The sequence below is a fragment of the Protopterus annectens genome, chromosome 13.part0, assembly GCF_019279795.1.
Source record: "Protopterus annectens isolate FY-2018-M chromosome 13.part0, PAN1.0, whole genome shotgun sequence".
Lineage (NCBI taxonomy): Eukaryota > Metazoa > Chordata > Ceratodontiformes > Protopteridae > Protopterus > Protopterus annectens.
In genome coordinates this window covers 585500679-585517936 of record NC_056747.1, presented here as the reverse complement: position 1 = coordinate 585517936, position 17258 = coordinate 585500679, and the positions used below count along the sequence as shown (strand labels likewise).

General features: G+C 43.3%; 1 protein-coding gene across 1 annotated transcript in view; it reads right to left on the bottom strand.

Annotated features, from left to right (window-relative positions):
- Window positions 1-17258, bottom strand: part of KIAA0753 (KIAA0753 ortholog) — a 1485993-nt gene that overhangs the window by 102889 nt on the left and 1365846 nt on the right. The window contains exon 17 of the mRNA XM_044054254.1: window positions 10967-11185. Coding sequence (XP_043910189.1) covers window positions 10967-11185 — 219 coding nt within the window. The remainder of the gene's footprint in view (window positions 1-10966; window positions 11186-17258) is intronic.

Here is a 17258-nt window from a genome sequence, read left to right as displayed (position 1 = left end):
AAGGACAGAACCCACAAGGTCAGAGTTGCTGGAGCTATGTCAGACTCTAAGCCAGTCACAAGCGGTGTCCCACAGGGCTCAGTCCTGGGACCCCTCTTGTTCGGCATTTATTTTTACGAGGTACAGGCAAACATAGGAGGATTGTGGCTGACAAAGTTCGCAGATGACTGCAAACTGGGCGCCATAATTGATACTCCAGCAGACACAAACATCCTTCAGAGAGGCCTCATAGAAATGGATAATTGGTGTCAGAGCCATGGCCTTAAGCTGAACGCCAAAAAATGTATAGTCATACCCTTTGGGAAAAACAAGGTACTGACAAATTACCACATAGGCGTAATCCATTAAGTGGAAGAGGTAATCAGGGACCTAGGGACCCAGGTTGACAGTAACCTCTCATTTGACACTCACATTGCCAAAGTGGTTAGGAAGACCTTCTATATTGCCCACCTTATCATGAAGGGTTTCACATCTAGATCAAGAGAGGTCATTGTGCCCCTGTACTCTTCTCTTATCAGGCCAATGATTGAGTACAATGCCCCATTTGGGATGTATCTCACCCGACACCTGCAGCAGTTGGAAAGACCCCAAAAGTTCCTCACCAAGAGGATAAAGGGTCTTAAACATATGTCATATGCTGCCCGACTGAAAAAACTCCAGCTCTATTCAGTCGCATACCGCCTACTCAGAGGTGATCTGTGCCTGACGTACAAGGCCATGCCCAATCCTGAATTAATGGACATGCTCCACCTCAGAAAATCCAAATCCATCAGAGCCATGAGAACAAGTGACTTAAACCTTAACACAGAAATAAATAGGACGTGCTGGAGGGACAGATTCATAACCCAGAGGCTCCCTACACTCTGGAACAGAATCCCAGTCCATGTTAGGCAGAGCCCCTCACTGACTCTATTCAAGAGAAATCTCGACGAGTGGATGGGAGATCGTAGGTTTACCCCGGGGGTCATCTCTGTGTCACTACTAGACAGAGGCATAGTAAACTAAACCCTAAAAGGGTAGTATTCTCATCCTAAGGGGTGGTGTAAGCCACATACACTCTGGCTAGGCTTATAAATGCCTTAGGGCAGATAGCCTAGTACGAACCTATGAACCTATACCTGGCACAGCCAGACTGGTGCAATGAAGATCATCTTGCTCCCCAGTTGACAAGCTTTCTGCAGAAACCTCAGGATGAGAGGAACTGGTGGGTAAGCATACATAAGACCGGAAAGCCAAGCATGAACTAGAGCATCTCTGGGGGACTCCCCCGGCAGGGGGTGCAGAGTGAAAAACCTGCTGCACTTCACGTTGGAAGGAGATGCGATGAGATCGCAGCAAGGTTGACCCCACTCGCTGAAGATCTGTTCCACTACTGATGGATTTATAGACCACTCATAAGGCATCAGAATGGTCTGACTTAGCCTGTCCACTAGACTGTTGGACTGTCCCAGAATGTGGGTTGCGATAAGAAAGTGACCGGTGGAGATCGCCCATTTCCACACTCTCATGGCCTCATGACAAAGGGGATAAGATCTGGTCCCTCCCTGTTTGTTGATGTACCAGACTACCGACATGTTGTCTGAATGAATAGCAATCGTCCCCCGGGGAAGACAGGCATGAAGAGCCTGCAAAGCTAGAAGGACCGCCCTCACCTCTAGGACACTGATATGCAAGCTGTTCTCTATAGGGGACCACAGGCCTTGGACTGTCCTGCCTGAACAATGCCCCCCTCACCTGAATTGGGAGGTATCCATGGTCACTGTGGTTTGGGCTGGGGCTGGGATGAAGGGTCATCCCTCCAAAATGTCCGGAGAGCTCATCCACCATATGAGGGACAACTGACACACTTGACTTAGGTGGATAGGATAGTGGTAAATCCAACAGGGACCACTGAACCGCCAGAATCCAATGAAGAATCCGCATGTGTAGTAGAGCACATGGAAGGAGAGTTATGGTCGCCATCGAGCCTAGGGCCCTCAACACAGATTCCACTGTCAGGAGGTGAGAATGGTAAATTAGGGAAACATGCATCCTGAGGTTTTGAACTCTCTCAGAGGTCAGGAACACTGTGCCCTGGAGAGTGTCTATCCTGGTACCAATGTAGTCTATCACCTGTACAGGCTCTAGTAGAGATTTGGATGTGTTGATAGTGATACCCAAACTCAGGGCAAGTGTCAGAAAATAGTCCATGGTTTGGGAAAGTAGACACCTGGTGGGAGCAGTGAAGAGCCAATCATCCAGGTACGGATAGACCTGAATCTCCTGAAGCCTCAAGTGAGCAGCTACCACCACCATCACTTTGGTAAACACCCTCGGGGCTGTGGTGACACCAAAAGGGTAGGGCTTGAAATTGATAATGATTGGCCCCTAGCCGGAAGTGGAGGAACCTGCTGGAGCTTCTGTGCATTTTTATGTAATAGTAAGCATCCTGGAGATCTAACGAGCACATCCAGTCGCTCTGTTGCAGGTACGGCATGATGGACTGTAGTGTGACCATCCGGAACTTTTTTTTGGCAACTGACAGGTTCAGGGTAGAGAGGTCAAGAATGGGCCTTAAGTCCCCTGTTTTCTCTGGCACCAAAAAGAACTTAGAGTAGAAGCCTGATCTGGGGGGACGGTTTTGATGGCTTGTTTTCCTAACAGCTTGGAAATTTCCTGTGCTGCTGCCTCCCTTTGCGTGGGTGAAACGTCCGGGAGGTGTTTGGGAAATATGGGGGAACCCACAAAGGGGATAGAATATCCTTTGGATATGATTTGAAGCATCCAGCGGTCCACTGTCATGGAATCACATGCCGCTGGGTGCAAGGACAATCATCCCCCGACTGCCTCCAGAGTAGAGTGGTTGGGCAACCCCTCAGGGTTGCTGCCTGGGTCTGCCTGAGAAGGGTTCTTGAGACCCAAAGTTTTGCGGACCCCCTCGGCCTCTGGGCCGGCGTCCATTCTGTCCCCCTCTACCTCTAGGGGAAGAAGAGCCCTGAGTGTCCCAGGGACTTCCGGAACCACATCTTCTTTTGCCCTCTCTGGTTCCGAGAAAAGAACCTTTGAGGATTAGAGAAGTGGATTCTGATTGCAGACAGTGTCTTCCTATCCTTCTCACTCTGGACTAATGTCTCTTTGACGGTCTTACCGAAAAGAGTCGAGCCGTCATAACAGCATTGGCAAAGGATGTCTTAAAGGGTTAGGTAAACTGGCACAACCTGAGCCAGGCATTACACCTCATGGACACTCTGGACCCAGCCACCCTAGCCACTCCTTCCGTAGCATGGGAGAGGAGTCGCATGGACATATTAGATACTGCTCTCAGAGTGGCCATTTTCATGGAGAATGAGGCTTTGTCCTCCTGCAACATGGACTTGGGTGAAGAATCTACAAGCTCTTTCACCAGGTCGCATTGGAGTCTTGTGACATGGGCCAAGTAGTTCAGCATCCGTATTGAAAAGGTAGCTGAAGTATATACCTGCTTCTCTAGGCGGTCCACCATCCATGACTCTCGTGGCTGCTGCTACCACTATGGCATCCACTGGGGAGCCCTTGTTCCAGGAAGGCCTGTCAATAGGGGGACTTAAAACCTTATTGGGGCACTTGGGGATCAGCTCCATGGTATCTGTTTCCTTCCACGCCCACAAGGTGATCAAATCCACTAAAGGATCTATGGGAGGGGACACCCAAGATATAGATGGGCCCATGCTGAAAGCCTCCAGAAACACAGAATCATCACAGGAGGGCTTGGGGGCAAACCAACCTCCCCGCTGGTGCAAGATCTCCATGATGTCTCCAAAAAAGACATCACTGGGAGGTGACCTTGGGGAGCCCTCCCTCTCAACTAAATCTGTGCCCTCTGGTAAGACAACAGGGACCATAGACAGAGCCGAGGGGGTCTGGGCAGAGCCCAAGGGGGCGGACAGGGGCCTCGATCCAATGGAGAGGACCCATTCTACCACATCGAATGCGGAAGGAGAGCAGACATCCTGGGAAGCCAATAAGGAGGCCAGTTTCTCCAGGTCCAATGCAAGAATCGGAGCCATACCAAGTGGACGGAGCCCCGAGGGAGGGAATCTAGACTGATAATGTCACAGCTAATGGTAAAGGTTCCACTCCCTCAGATCAGATACCCTGGCTTTGGATCCGAGAGTGGCTCGGATCTGAACTAGACGGATCCGAGATGCTCCAGGCAGCTCCCAGTATTGAGGATGTGAGGATCGTTGGCGCCGACACCCCAACCAAGGCCAACTTTGGATCTCAGAACTCCAAAGCCGAAGGTCGGATCAGGGAAGGAGTAATGGGCTGAAGAAAGGGAAGTGAGCTCCCCCCTCCTGAGGGAGGGGGGGCTGGGAAGACTCCCATCTGGATCTGTGTACGGATAAAGCACCTCATCATCTTATCCAGATCCATGTCCGATAAAGAATGGGTCGACCGAGATGAGGCTACGGACTCTGACCCGGCCAGTTGGTTAGCTGAGGCCCAGGAGACTGGACGTGCCTCCTCCAGCTCCAGGGAGAACCTCGGAGACCGGAGCCGAGGGGAGTCATGGATCCGAGCAGACTTGTTCAGTGACGAGAGGTCCGGGAACCTCTTCCTCTTCTCCTTCGTCCTCGACCCTCCCTCCTGTTCTCTACCTCTCCTCTGCTCCACTACCCCAGGCTTAGATGCAGGAGATTTGAGTCGCAGCCTTGGAGAGAGGGGAGGCCAGAGGCAGAGAAGCAGGAGAGGCAGTCACAGCAGCCTCTGTGACTGAAGCAGAGGACGAGGGGGGAGGTTCAGTGGCAGGCAGAAAACCTTTGAGGGCCAACTTGGCCTTTCTATCCTTCAAGGCTCAGGGGTTGAATCCCACAGAAATGGAGCAATCCACACACAGGGGAGCCACACCTAAGCTCAATACACATGAAGTGTGGCCATCCACTGGGGAGAGATTATGGCAACACCGTGCAACGCTTAAAAATAAGCTTTTCAGCCATGCTTAAAGGAGAAAGTGAAGAACAACAGTCAAAAAAAACTTTCTTTCTGTGAACTAACAACACACCCATTCACCACACTAGACTGACTAAGGGGTGAGGGGTACCACAGACAAACTACACTAAACTAACTATCACTATAAAATTACACACAATGCCAAAGCGATGGGAGGGGAGAAAGGGTACCTATACTAATCCGAAATGGCTAAAATTAACAGAAATTTTTTGAAAACTTACAGTCAAAAAACACCCTGCTAGCTGGAGCTCTAGAGACACGATGTTACACAAATCGCGGCAAACGAGATCTGGGAATGGAAGGCAAGTGAGGTGTATTATGGGTAAGGGGAGGAGTCTGGGGCTCGGAGCTGATGCTAGTAATCTTTGCCGGCTCAGATCCAATACGGATCCGTATTCCCATAGGTTGAAGATCAAATGAAGTAAACTGCTTCAGATAAAGCAGGATTTAAAACATTGAAGGCAAAAAATAATCCTTGCCAAAGTCCAGCATGTACTCCCCCTGTCCATAAGTGAAGAAATAGTAGAAACTTTTTTTTTAATTATTACTTTCTTTTCCTGAGAGACTCTCTGGAAAAAACTTACGTTAGGAATACTAGCCTAAAAATCAGGCACCTTAGTCCAACTGTGTTGTAAGACATCATCACCACCACTCCTCCCCCAAGACTGACAAGAGCAGTTCTCCCTAGACTGGTGAAGATGGGTTGCAAACTGGCTCAAGGACAGAACCCACAAGGTCAGAGTTGCTGGAGCTATGTCAGACTCTAAGCCAGTCACAAGCGGTGTCCCACAGGGCTCAGTCCTGGGACCCCTCTTGTTCGGCATTTATTTTTACGAGGTACAGGCAAACATAGGAGGATTGTGGCTGACAAAGTTCGCAGATGACTGCAAACTGGGCGCCATAATTGATACTCCAGCAGACTTACGTCACTGCAGAGGATGTGTCTAACCTTCGAGGCTTCCCAAGGAGCTACATCAAAGGGACCAAGAGACAATGATAACAGGTTAGGCCACAGCAGAGTCACCCATTGGTGGCTGAGATAATGAGGGACCCGGCCTGACACCCAAGGACTCCTACGAAATTTCTTCTTCTTGTATATGGGAGAAGGAAGAACCAAGGAGACTGATAATTGCTTCATGATTTAACCAAGAAGAGAACCTAAAAAGCAGGTAGTGGAGAATGGGTGAGTCAGTAAACTGAGGCAAAAAAAATTTAATGACTGCCCCAAAAAGCACAGTATCCTGCCCCTCACATACAACTTCTACATGAAAAAGTATAGTACAAAAAGGTTTTTACACACAAACATTCCCAAAGTAAAAAATCATTTTCATAACATGAGAGTCCATTAGAATAACATTTCCTGGGATAAAATATAAAATGTTTCATAGAAAAAGCTCAGTTTTCTTCAGAAAAGGAAGTACTGGAAGATCTTCCTCAGAATGGTACTTTTCTGCCAAACCTTGAAAGATTGCCAGTTGACCATCACTTCCATAAAGCTCACAGTGGCAGCACACTTATGGCAGCAAGAAATATCTGAAGCTTTTGGTACCTGAACCACTGCTTATATGTAGCTCTCCTCAAGCCCCAAAGTGGTTTGGGTGGGTGGAATGTGTCCTGAAGAGTTGAAAGCTGACCAGTGGTCATAGTTTTGGTAGGATATAAGCCATACACATAAGGCTACTGCAACAGTGATTTCATGCTGAATGTGAATAATTGTTGAGCACAAGATGCTTTGCAGATAAAACTACTACAAAGATGATGCAAGAACAAAGCAATAGCACAAGTATACACTGAAAAAGAAAATCTTATAACAATGCTGGATGTATACAAATGCCTCATGTTCCAAGGAAGGTTCTAAGGAATGGTCAGAAAAAAAAAATCAATATTGGTCTTTGAGTGCAGATAATGGAATCTCTGGCCTGTAGAAGAGCACATTAAGGAAGGTAAACTCAAATGTCATGATTTAATGTTACAGTGACCTCTGCCAAAAAAATCTTTCATTAGTCTGTGTCCTGTTTTTTTTCTCTATCCACTTGCTTAAAGTTGTCAGTGAAGACAAGTTTCATGTCATGCTTATGTGTAGAACAGTAGCATCAACTCTACATAAGTACCAGTGACTGAATTACATATGCCTATTAAAGACTGGTGTGTGAGCTACACACTACTTGAAGTCACAAACTTACAAATTATTGAAACAACTGGCTTTTGCTATTCTGCGGGTGTACAGAACGTAACTCTAGAAATGTTACAGGATTTTACACCTTTCTGCAAAAATGTTGCTGATACAGAGATGCTGTATGACTTTTTTAAAAATTACAGCGGCTTGTTATATGTCTTAACATATGTGAAAGGCTACTCCAACAGACAAGAAAATGTCACATGGTGACCTCTCCAGTATATTCAACTGAGGATTTGATGCAGACCTTAAACATCTAGTAGATAGATACAAGAATAACATGTCTAACAGATTAGGATACTGATCTCATGCAAAAATGTATATTATCATATTTTAAAGGTCATCCATCCTAATGTAATCAGTGCATCACAATGGTGTGTGGCTGGAGGCATACCTGTTCAAATTTGAAAATACTGCTGTAAGTTATTTCAGTTTTCTCAGTAACATTCTTATTAAGGTCCTCCATAACAAATGCCACACTGTAGTTCTGTTTTAAGGCCAGCATGAACAAATGAATGTCAAAGAAACATCAAAAAGCTCCACTTCAAAGAATTCTTCCTCTAAAACAGCCTCCTGTGCAGTACTGTCTTTTTCTTGAGGATGGTATCAGAAAATTTCACAACAGAATGAGATAAATCTCTAAAATTGGCAGACTCAATATTCTTTTTCAATGATTAGCCCAAAGAGGTTAATAATATGGCCTTTGATGAACAAGCAGGGACTCAATGGGATGCCCATCCAATGTCATTGCTGGGCTACCCTGCTCTTCTCTGGACAAGGAAGAAAAGTGGGTCTTGGAAGGACTTAAAACTATTGTTGCTCACAAAGTGATATGATGGGAGAGTATGACATTTAGGGGTAGAACGAAATCCCTCCCTCTGGAAGAAAAACTGCCTCGGTGAGTAGAATCTCTCTAGAAAGCATTGAAAATGTTAGCAGTGCCTGGAAGAAACAGGAAAGAGAGAAAAAGAAAAAGACAGAAATGCTTATCCTCAGTGGTTTTCTTTTAGTTTTGATTTTTCCCCATTAAAGCCCACTGCTGGGTCTTCTGATGTTGCACACGAGTCATTTAATTCAAATCTGAACAATGTTGGCAGCATAGGTCTCAACCTGCTAAGAGGCCAATGTGGAACACAGGTCATAGCAAACAGTCAAAATGTGGAACATCCTATTTTCACACTAAACGAAAAACGTACAACGACCATGGCATTTCAATAAAACTACACGCACACACACCCTTGTCATACCTCTCAGCTACCCAGAACTTTGCAGAATGCCCATATTTTTGCCTCATATTTTTGGCCTGTTCCTCATAAAATATAAAATTTTCTGGCAAATCACAGTGGAATTAAATAATAAGATAATGACAGAACAGGGACATTGTTTCACACAGATGGCCAGCCTATTCCAGAGAATGGGAATTCTCAGAGATACTTATCTGTCTATCCAACATGTCCTATTTGTGTTGCAAACAAAATTTAGTTCTTTAGATCTAGTAGTTATTTTGATGTCTGTTTAATAGATGTACAAAAGATTCATCAATGTGGGGGGCCAGTTTTGTTTTTGGAGTTCATGTTACAGTGGGTAACTATTTTTTCTTTTGCTGTCACAATTCATGTATTAGTTTTACGTGTGTGTGTGTGTGCGAGCGCACGTATGTATGTATGTATGTGTATGTATGTATGTGTATGTATGTATATGTATGTATGTATATATATATATATATATATATATATATATATATATATATATATATATATATATATATATATATATATATATATATATATATATATATCTACACACACACACACACGCACACATATACATGTGTGTGAGTTGTTGGAGGTGTCTGACAGGTCCACAGTATATTCCAGTAGGGTGTACAATTAAAAATAATAGTTAAAAAAAGCTCAGACATTTAGCCACAGTGGCTGAGCCAGGAGGAAGTCGCAATTCAGCTAAAAGTGGGGTACTGCTGACAGCTTTACAAAAAATAAAATAGTCATATGAATTTTTTCAGCTACCAAAAGAAGTAAGCCAAAACTTGTCCTACAAAGCAAACTCACACAAAATCATCCCATTTTATGCTGCTTATTCTTACATAACAAATAAAAATTAACATCTCACTCAAACCATTCCCATTCCAAAACTTCCCCAGTTAAGTAGGTCTCGGAACGCTAATTTTTGCAACTGTGCTCTCTCGTGCCATCATCTGTCCAGCCAACCCCAAAAGACATTACACATGATGTCAAAAGCTGGTACAGAATGATAACAACTTTACCAAAATGTACTGAGCTGTACTGTTCCTACACAAATGGTCACGTATTTGGGAGCACTCATTGGCCCCTGTCCTCAGGAACAGTTATTTGATTGGTTCGTATACTGCAATGGTAATTGGCTGTAATTGCAGAATGTGAACCAATACAGGTTGGCAGGTATATGCACAGTAATTAGGTGAGAAACCACACAATTTGCATGGTTGTCTTGTTATGTCAGCCTTCTGAGGGACAGAGATGTATGCCAGAAGACTTTTTTGGATCAGCTGGAGAAAAAGCATTTCAAACAGTGATGAAAAAAACAAGAAAAACCCTAAACAAAGAAGCATTACACTCAGTGACTTCTAATCCAAAACAAAGGTGTGAAAGAATGGATGAGAAACTGGCCTTCTGATAATGTGCAGTCGGACTCCATTGTAAAAGCATCTCATCTGAAGACTGCTTTTCAAGACAGGCTGACAGCTCTCTCTAACACAGAAATTATGAAATTCTACATGAGATAAACCCATGGAAGAGTCAGTGGTCTCCAACACAGGATCCTGAGTAAGCTATTATTTATACATATCTTCAAAACATCTGACATTCATATTTAAGAAGTGGTAAAGAAGAATATTAACTAGGGACATACAGACTACTCTGCCTTTAAATAAGAATGCCATGTCTTTTGCTTTCCTGTGATACACTATACACTCGCAAAAATTTTAATCAACCCGAACAGACAAAATAGGACAAATGATTTAAATACTTTTTCAGGGAAAGGTACAGATTACAAAGACAAGATTCACAACAATGCAACCACTTTCACAGACTGTTAACTTTTTTGGGTCTATATTACATGATTAAATAGTGAAATGTTCGAACACGTAGTAATTGACCCCTAAATATCAAATTGTCAGAATGTGGAACGGTTCAATGGAGATCTCCGTACAGTGCAGACATGGAAGTTTTCCATTGTCTGCACTGTAGTGAGATCTCAGAGTTGGTATATTTAAGTAGCAGGGGGACGTGGGAGGCACAACCCCCATGTGGGGCAATGCAGGGGGGCTTACCCCACTGCTTAGGGCATTTTAATGGTTTGTTTGGGTGTTTTTTGTTTTGCTGTGCGACATTACAGCATTTCGATATTTCGGAGTCGATTATGACGTGTTTGAACAGTTCACTGTTCGATCACGTAATATAAATGTACTTTGTCATGATTCACTGGAAACAATGAAGAAACATGGACAGTACTACTACTTATTTTATGACTTAAATGGTTAATATAGCTATCCACAACCCCTTTTCTCCATTTTTGTACATGGGGTCAGGGTGTTACAGTGACAATCACAAAGATGTAATGCTCATACCACTGGGTATGCTCTTTTATTACTGTTATTAAACTGTGGTATATGTGTGCATCTGTGCATGTGTATATGTGCATATTCACACGTGTAAACAAAAGCACATAAAATTATTCCTAGAAAACATGCGAGTTATGAAACTTGACAGACAGGCTGGAAACAAACTGACAGACAGAAATATACAAATAAATAAATAAATATACTTCTCAGCAATATGCCATGGGTTGAAGTTGCCCACTGCCTCATGGGAAATCAGTTTTAAGTGCTGTTCATATCTACGGTTGTAATCATGAATGTTCTGTAGCACTCCACTTGGCACAGACAGTAATGTGTTGCCCTCCTTTTGTTGATATGCCTTTGCTGTCAAACAGTTATCAGCCAGCTCCACTTTGCCATCTGCTTCTGAACTTTCAGACACTGCCCTGAAAAATAAAAATCATAAGATTGTTTTATTTCAAATAAACTAAGATTCTTGTAGGCACTGACTAAATGTCATACTGTTCATTCACTGAAGTAAATAAATGTTAGTTCATATACCGTTTTTATACATACATATATATACGTGTGTATTTATATGGATCAATATAGATAAACACACACACATATATATATATATATATATATATATATAAAAAGAAAAATCATGAGGCTAATTTGTACAACATTTATATCAGTACACAAAGTATATAAAAATTACTCATGTTGCACCTGGAGTAATTCCAGATCTTCAAAGACTTCTCATTTAGAAGCACACACATATAGAAGAATAGTCATCTTGAATGAAAACGGAGGCTTTGGCCAAAACTTCACATCAGTCAGCTCAGTTAATACCCTTCTTTCACTGGAGATTACCTCTCCCCTTTTCAACATACTCTACCTCAGTTCCTTCCCATAAGAAAAGGAAAAAAAGACACAAGAAACAGATAACCCTCCCCAATGACACAGAACAAAAATAACTGCAAAGCTCAAAAAGAAAAAAAAAAGGATTTGTCTAACTTAGGGGTGGGGGTTGGCTAGAAGTTATTATGTTGTTGAATGAAAAACCCTTAAAGAAGTGGAGTTAAAGGAGGAGTAATGTAATTAATTGATTTCCTCTATGGGCTCTCATTCAGCACGGTCTTTCTTTTCGAGAATAGCTACTGCTTGTCAAAACAGGGATAGGATATGTTTCGTAAGAAAAAATTCTTGGGAACGTCTCTTCCTATCCCTGCCCTACCTCAAAATGAAGACCTAGACTTTAATGCCTGAAAATGTGCATGGGTCAGCCAGGTGGAAGCAGCAGAAACAGACTGGATGGAAACATTTGAAAGCAGTCAGCAAAAACATTCACTGCTCTATGATCCTTGACAGGGCTTAGAGTGTCCTGCCAAAAAGCATTGCATTATGATGCATCTGCTTAGTCAAAAATACACTACTGGTTCATAGGTTTTGGGATGTTACTAGTCTATTTACCCAAGGTCTTTACAAGCCTAGCCATTAAATCCCAATATGATAATACATGACAGATAACGTCTATGTCCAAGGTTTTTCTAGCAAGGGCTATGCATGTCCAGGAGAGAAGCCAGGGCAATCCTCAGCAGAAATTTATGGTTTTCCATCCAGTTGTCCAGGTTGCACTTAAACATGGTCATGGAGGTGTTTTGCTTGATATGGACTGGAAGCCTATTCCAGAGGAGTGGCAACCTCTGAGAGATGGATCTGTTTCTCCAGCAGGTCCTGTTTATGTCACAGGCTAGATTGAGGTCCCTGGAACGGGCGACTTTAGTCCCATTTGACTTACAGATGTGCAGCATTTCCATTAGATTTGGGTCAGAGAGAGCCCTGTAGACCAGACATAAGTCACCTCTAAGCAGTTTATACGCTACTGAGTACAGTGACAGCAATTTCAGTCTGTCTGTATATGACGTGCGGGAGACCCTGAATTTTCTTAGTCAGAAATCTCTGAAGTCTCTCAATTTGCTGCAAGTGTCTGGTACGGTAGATATCAAAGGGAGCATTATATTCAATAATAGGCCTGATGAGGGATGAGTGCAGGGGACTTATAACCTCTTTTGCTCTTGAGGCGATACCTTTGCTAATCAGGTGAGCGATGTAGCATGCCTTCCTCACCACACTAGACATATGGTGGTCAAAGTTGGGGTCACAATCAACTTGTGTTCCCAGGTCTCTCGCTACTGAATTGGTACTTAGGGTATTACTGTTTTATAATCAGCAAGGACATTGTTTTTACCGAAGGGAATAATGATACATTTTTTAGCACTTAGTTTAAGACCATGGCTTTGGTATTAATCACTGGTCTGTGTAAGCCCCTTCTGAAATACGCTGACATCGCTAGGGGATTCAATGACAGCATCTAATTTGCAGTCATCCACAAAATTGGTTAGGCACTGCCCCTCTGTTTTGGCCTGCGTTCTGAGAAGTATATGTCAAACAAGAGGGGGCCCAGCAGTGACTCTTGTGTGACCCCACAGATGACAGGTCTGCTGGTAGAGGTAAAGTCTCCCACTTTGACCAGATTCTCTTGATGCCCCTCGGCAAATCAGTTCAGAAAATATTTACGTGTCTGCACAATAGTCATATGCATGAAATAAAAAGTTATGTCTTACCATAACTTGGCATCTGCATTGTCTTCTTTCATTCATCCTTGTGATGCCCCTGCACTGGCCCAGTAATCAAGGAGCCTCAATCCTCACCACTAACACCAGTAAAGGACATGCACATTGGGAGGATGACAAGTACACCCATGGTAAAGTACAATTTCCCTTAAGAGCACACAGAGATCACAGTAAGTCTGGGGCTGGTTTCTCTCTCTCTGGATCCCCAATAAGACTCCCCACTGGCACAGTTATAGGGTTAAGATCTCAGCTGAGTGGTCAAGTCAAAACCTCCAGCACCTTCTCTGTCCAACCAGTGCTTCGTATCCCTGCCCAAGTAGCTCACACACACACACACACACACACACACACACACACACACACACACACACACACACACACACTTTGAGATTTGATTTATATGCAAACACACTGACAATCCTGGGGAAGGCTGTCACAGGTTCACTAGCTATGCCTCCTTCTGCCCAGACTATGCGGTAGTACCACCTGACACCAACCACCCTTATCGGCTACTAAAGGCCCTTACAAATGGTGACAAATTCCACTGTATAATGTTACTATTATCCAAATTAAGTGCGTTCAAGACTTTAAGGCTATTTTAGAGTGGCCTATACAGTGTTACCAAATACATGCAAGTTCACTAAGAGCTTAAATATCTATAAACAAATCCAGCCGCAATTAAAAGGTTTAAATATATTTAATAATAAATAACAGAACAAGACAATACTCAATAACCCAATACAGTGACAACAGAGTTCAGAATTAGAGGAAATACTTTAAAACAACATTGCAGGACAGTCTCACATAAATACAGAAAACATCTAGACTGATCTTACTATTTTCCTATCGATCACTAAGAGAGATACTATGATCTAAGTCGTACTTTCAGATACAAGCAAATGCAGATGAGAAGTGCTGAAGATGGATGTGTTCAGGTCCGGAGACAAATACAAAATGCCTACATTTTCTCTCTGAGATAATTCTTAAATTAATAATACACACTACTGCTGGGTCATCTCAGATTACATCATTCTTGTCAACTCTGCTTTTAGTTTCCAGGCCATCGGGAACTTAAAATGTAACACCTCAATGTCAAGAATACTTATCTCTTAGATGCTGACACTTATCTCTTAGAAACTTGCCTGGAACTGGAAATCATAAAACTGTTAAACACCTTTACATTTGAAACCTGTAATTACCTCTGTTTCCACACAGTAGGAAAGCCTACAACTCTAGACATTGTGTCTGCTTTGAGCTGAAACAGAGATAACAGAGTAATAAACAATTTTCAGTTATTTTCTTAGAGTTTACAAGTTAACTCTGTAAATTCCAGCCTTTACCATCAACACATACATTTGCATAGGCATGTAGTTTTTACACATTTCTGCTCTTTTCCAGCAGGGTGCACTGTGGTTACATTCTTGAAGCCCAGAACAGAACATATAGTTTTCTTACATTTGAAGGCAACCACACAAATCATATTACTATTCACAAATGACATAGAATTATTTACAAAATTCTAGCTAGCTGGGCTGACAGCCTTCACAATCCTCATGACAGGGTCTCGAATTTGACCCTCTGATCTGGCTTGGCCACTTCCACAGACTTGGATCCAGCTCTCAAGCTCTTCCCTCATACTCACAGTACCCTGCATACACCCAACTGCCTCAGATCAAGTTTGCCAAATCCAGACATGCCGCATGCAGACATCAAAAAACAGTAGAAGAGGCTCAGACATAGGACATAAGATGCCTGAGATCATCCAGGTTCTTCAAGAGGAAAAGGCGAGGGGGGGGGGTTGGGTGGAAAAGTGAGGATAAATGAAGGAAGACAACACAGATGCCAAGTTATGGCAAGACATAACTTTTTAATCTGATATTAATATTATCTCCTTCATACACTCTCACAACAGGGTCAGAGTACCCAGATACGAGAAACTTGGGTGGCCCTCATGGAAGGACTTGCCGGAGCACCATTGAGCTGAAAGAAGCCCTGCTCCTGGCAGGTGTGATTATTAGATCAAGTGGCTGCTGCACAAATATCATCAATAGAAGTTCTGGCATAAAAGGCTGAGGAAGTAGCCATAGTTCTGGTAGAGTGTGCCTTAGGAGGTTTAGTTAACTGTAATCTTCTAGAAGAATAAATGAAGAAGATGCAATTTGAAATCCATTTTGCTAAGGTAACTTTTGATACCGCTTGATCAAGTCTATCCGGTGGAAAAGGTATAAAGAGCTGATCAGACTTTCTATGCTGTTTTGTTCTATGTAGATAAAAACGGACCAGTCTATGAACATCTAGGAGGTAGAGAGTGTACTCCCCTTTCTTAGAAAAATTTGGAAAAATACTGGGAGATGAATAGACTGCTTGATGTTGATTTGTGCAGCTACCTTAGACATAAAGGATGGATTAATACATAAAGCCACCCTATCTTTATGGAACAAGATATAAGGGGGCTTAGAAGATAGAGTCTGAAGCTCAGAAATCCTCTTGGCGGAAGTCAGAGCCACCAAGATAGCCATTTTCCAGGACAGAAACCTCATGTCACAAGTAAATGCAGGTTCAAAAGGGCCTTCTGTCAATGCCTGCAGTACCAAAGTAAGATTCCAAGGAGAAGGATTCCTAATAGGGGGCCTTAGTAAAAAGATACCCTTCATGAAGTATTTACACAATTGGAACATGAACAAGGAACTAGTCTGACTTGCTGTATGAAAATTGGAACTAGCAATAATAGTGGAAAAACTAGCACTGTTGTTAAAAAGAATACTGAGGAACAGTAACACATCTGACACAGGTGCTGAAAAAGTGTCGATGTTCCTGTTAGTAGACCAGACAACAAATCTCTTCCACTTGCTGTTGTAGACTTTTTTAGTGGAAGCTAAAATAATTTTCCATACCAGGGAATGAAGCCTGGACTGTCTAATTAAGGTCGGAAGTGGAGAAACCATGCGGTCAATTACAGGGTTTGAAGGTTGGAGTGCTGAGTCCCCGATGGTGAAAAAGAAGATCCGGAGTGGGCTCAGTATCCAAGGAGGATACTTCAGATAAACCAAAGAAAGGAGAACCACACTTAGCGAGACCAAAAAGGGGCAATGAGGATGACTAAGTGCTTTGACCTGCTTGCCTTTTGAAGAAACTTGAGGATAAGAGGAAGAGGAGGGTAAATATGCAGGAGATCTGGAGCCAGTTGTGGACCAGACTATCCCTCAGGGACTCCCGTGGAGGAGGGATCAAGCAAAAAACATGCTGCACTTGTTGAGAGGGGAAGCAAAGTTGACCCTAAGTGCTGACCACTCATGCAGGATCAGAAGAGACCTGCCAAGTCTGTCCGCCAAATTGTTGGTTTTCCCCAGAATATGATTTGCAGTTAGAGGATGGTCTGAAGAGATCATCCATTCCCACACTCTCATGGCCTCCCTGCATAGTGGGTAACAACGGGTTCCTCCCTGCTTGTTGATGTACTAGACAACTGACATGTTGATGGGGTGTACTGCAATAGTCCCCAGAGGAAGGACGTCCTCATCTCTAGGACACTGACATGCAACTTGGTCTTGTGGGGCCTTGGAACATCTTCCCATTGTAATGCCCACCCCCACCCAAACTGGGAAACATCAGTAGTCACGGTGGTTAATGGAGGATTGTTCAAAAATGGTCTGCCGAGGATAACATTGTCTGACTAGATCCACCAATTGAGATGATGCCTGCAGATGGGAGTCAGCTTCATGTGAAGGGACAGGGGGTGAGACAGGATGGACCACTGATTGGCTAGAAACCACTGTAGCACCACATTAAAAACCTTGCTAGGGGAACTAACAGAATGGCTGCAGACATATACCACAGGACCTGCAGGGTCCTTTGAGTTGTGGAAGCCTGTAATGCTAAG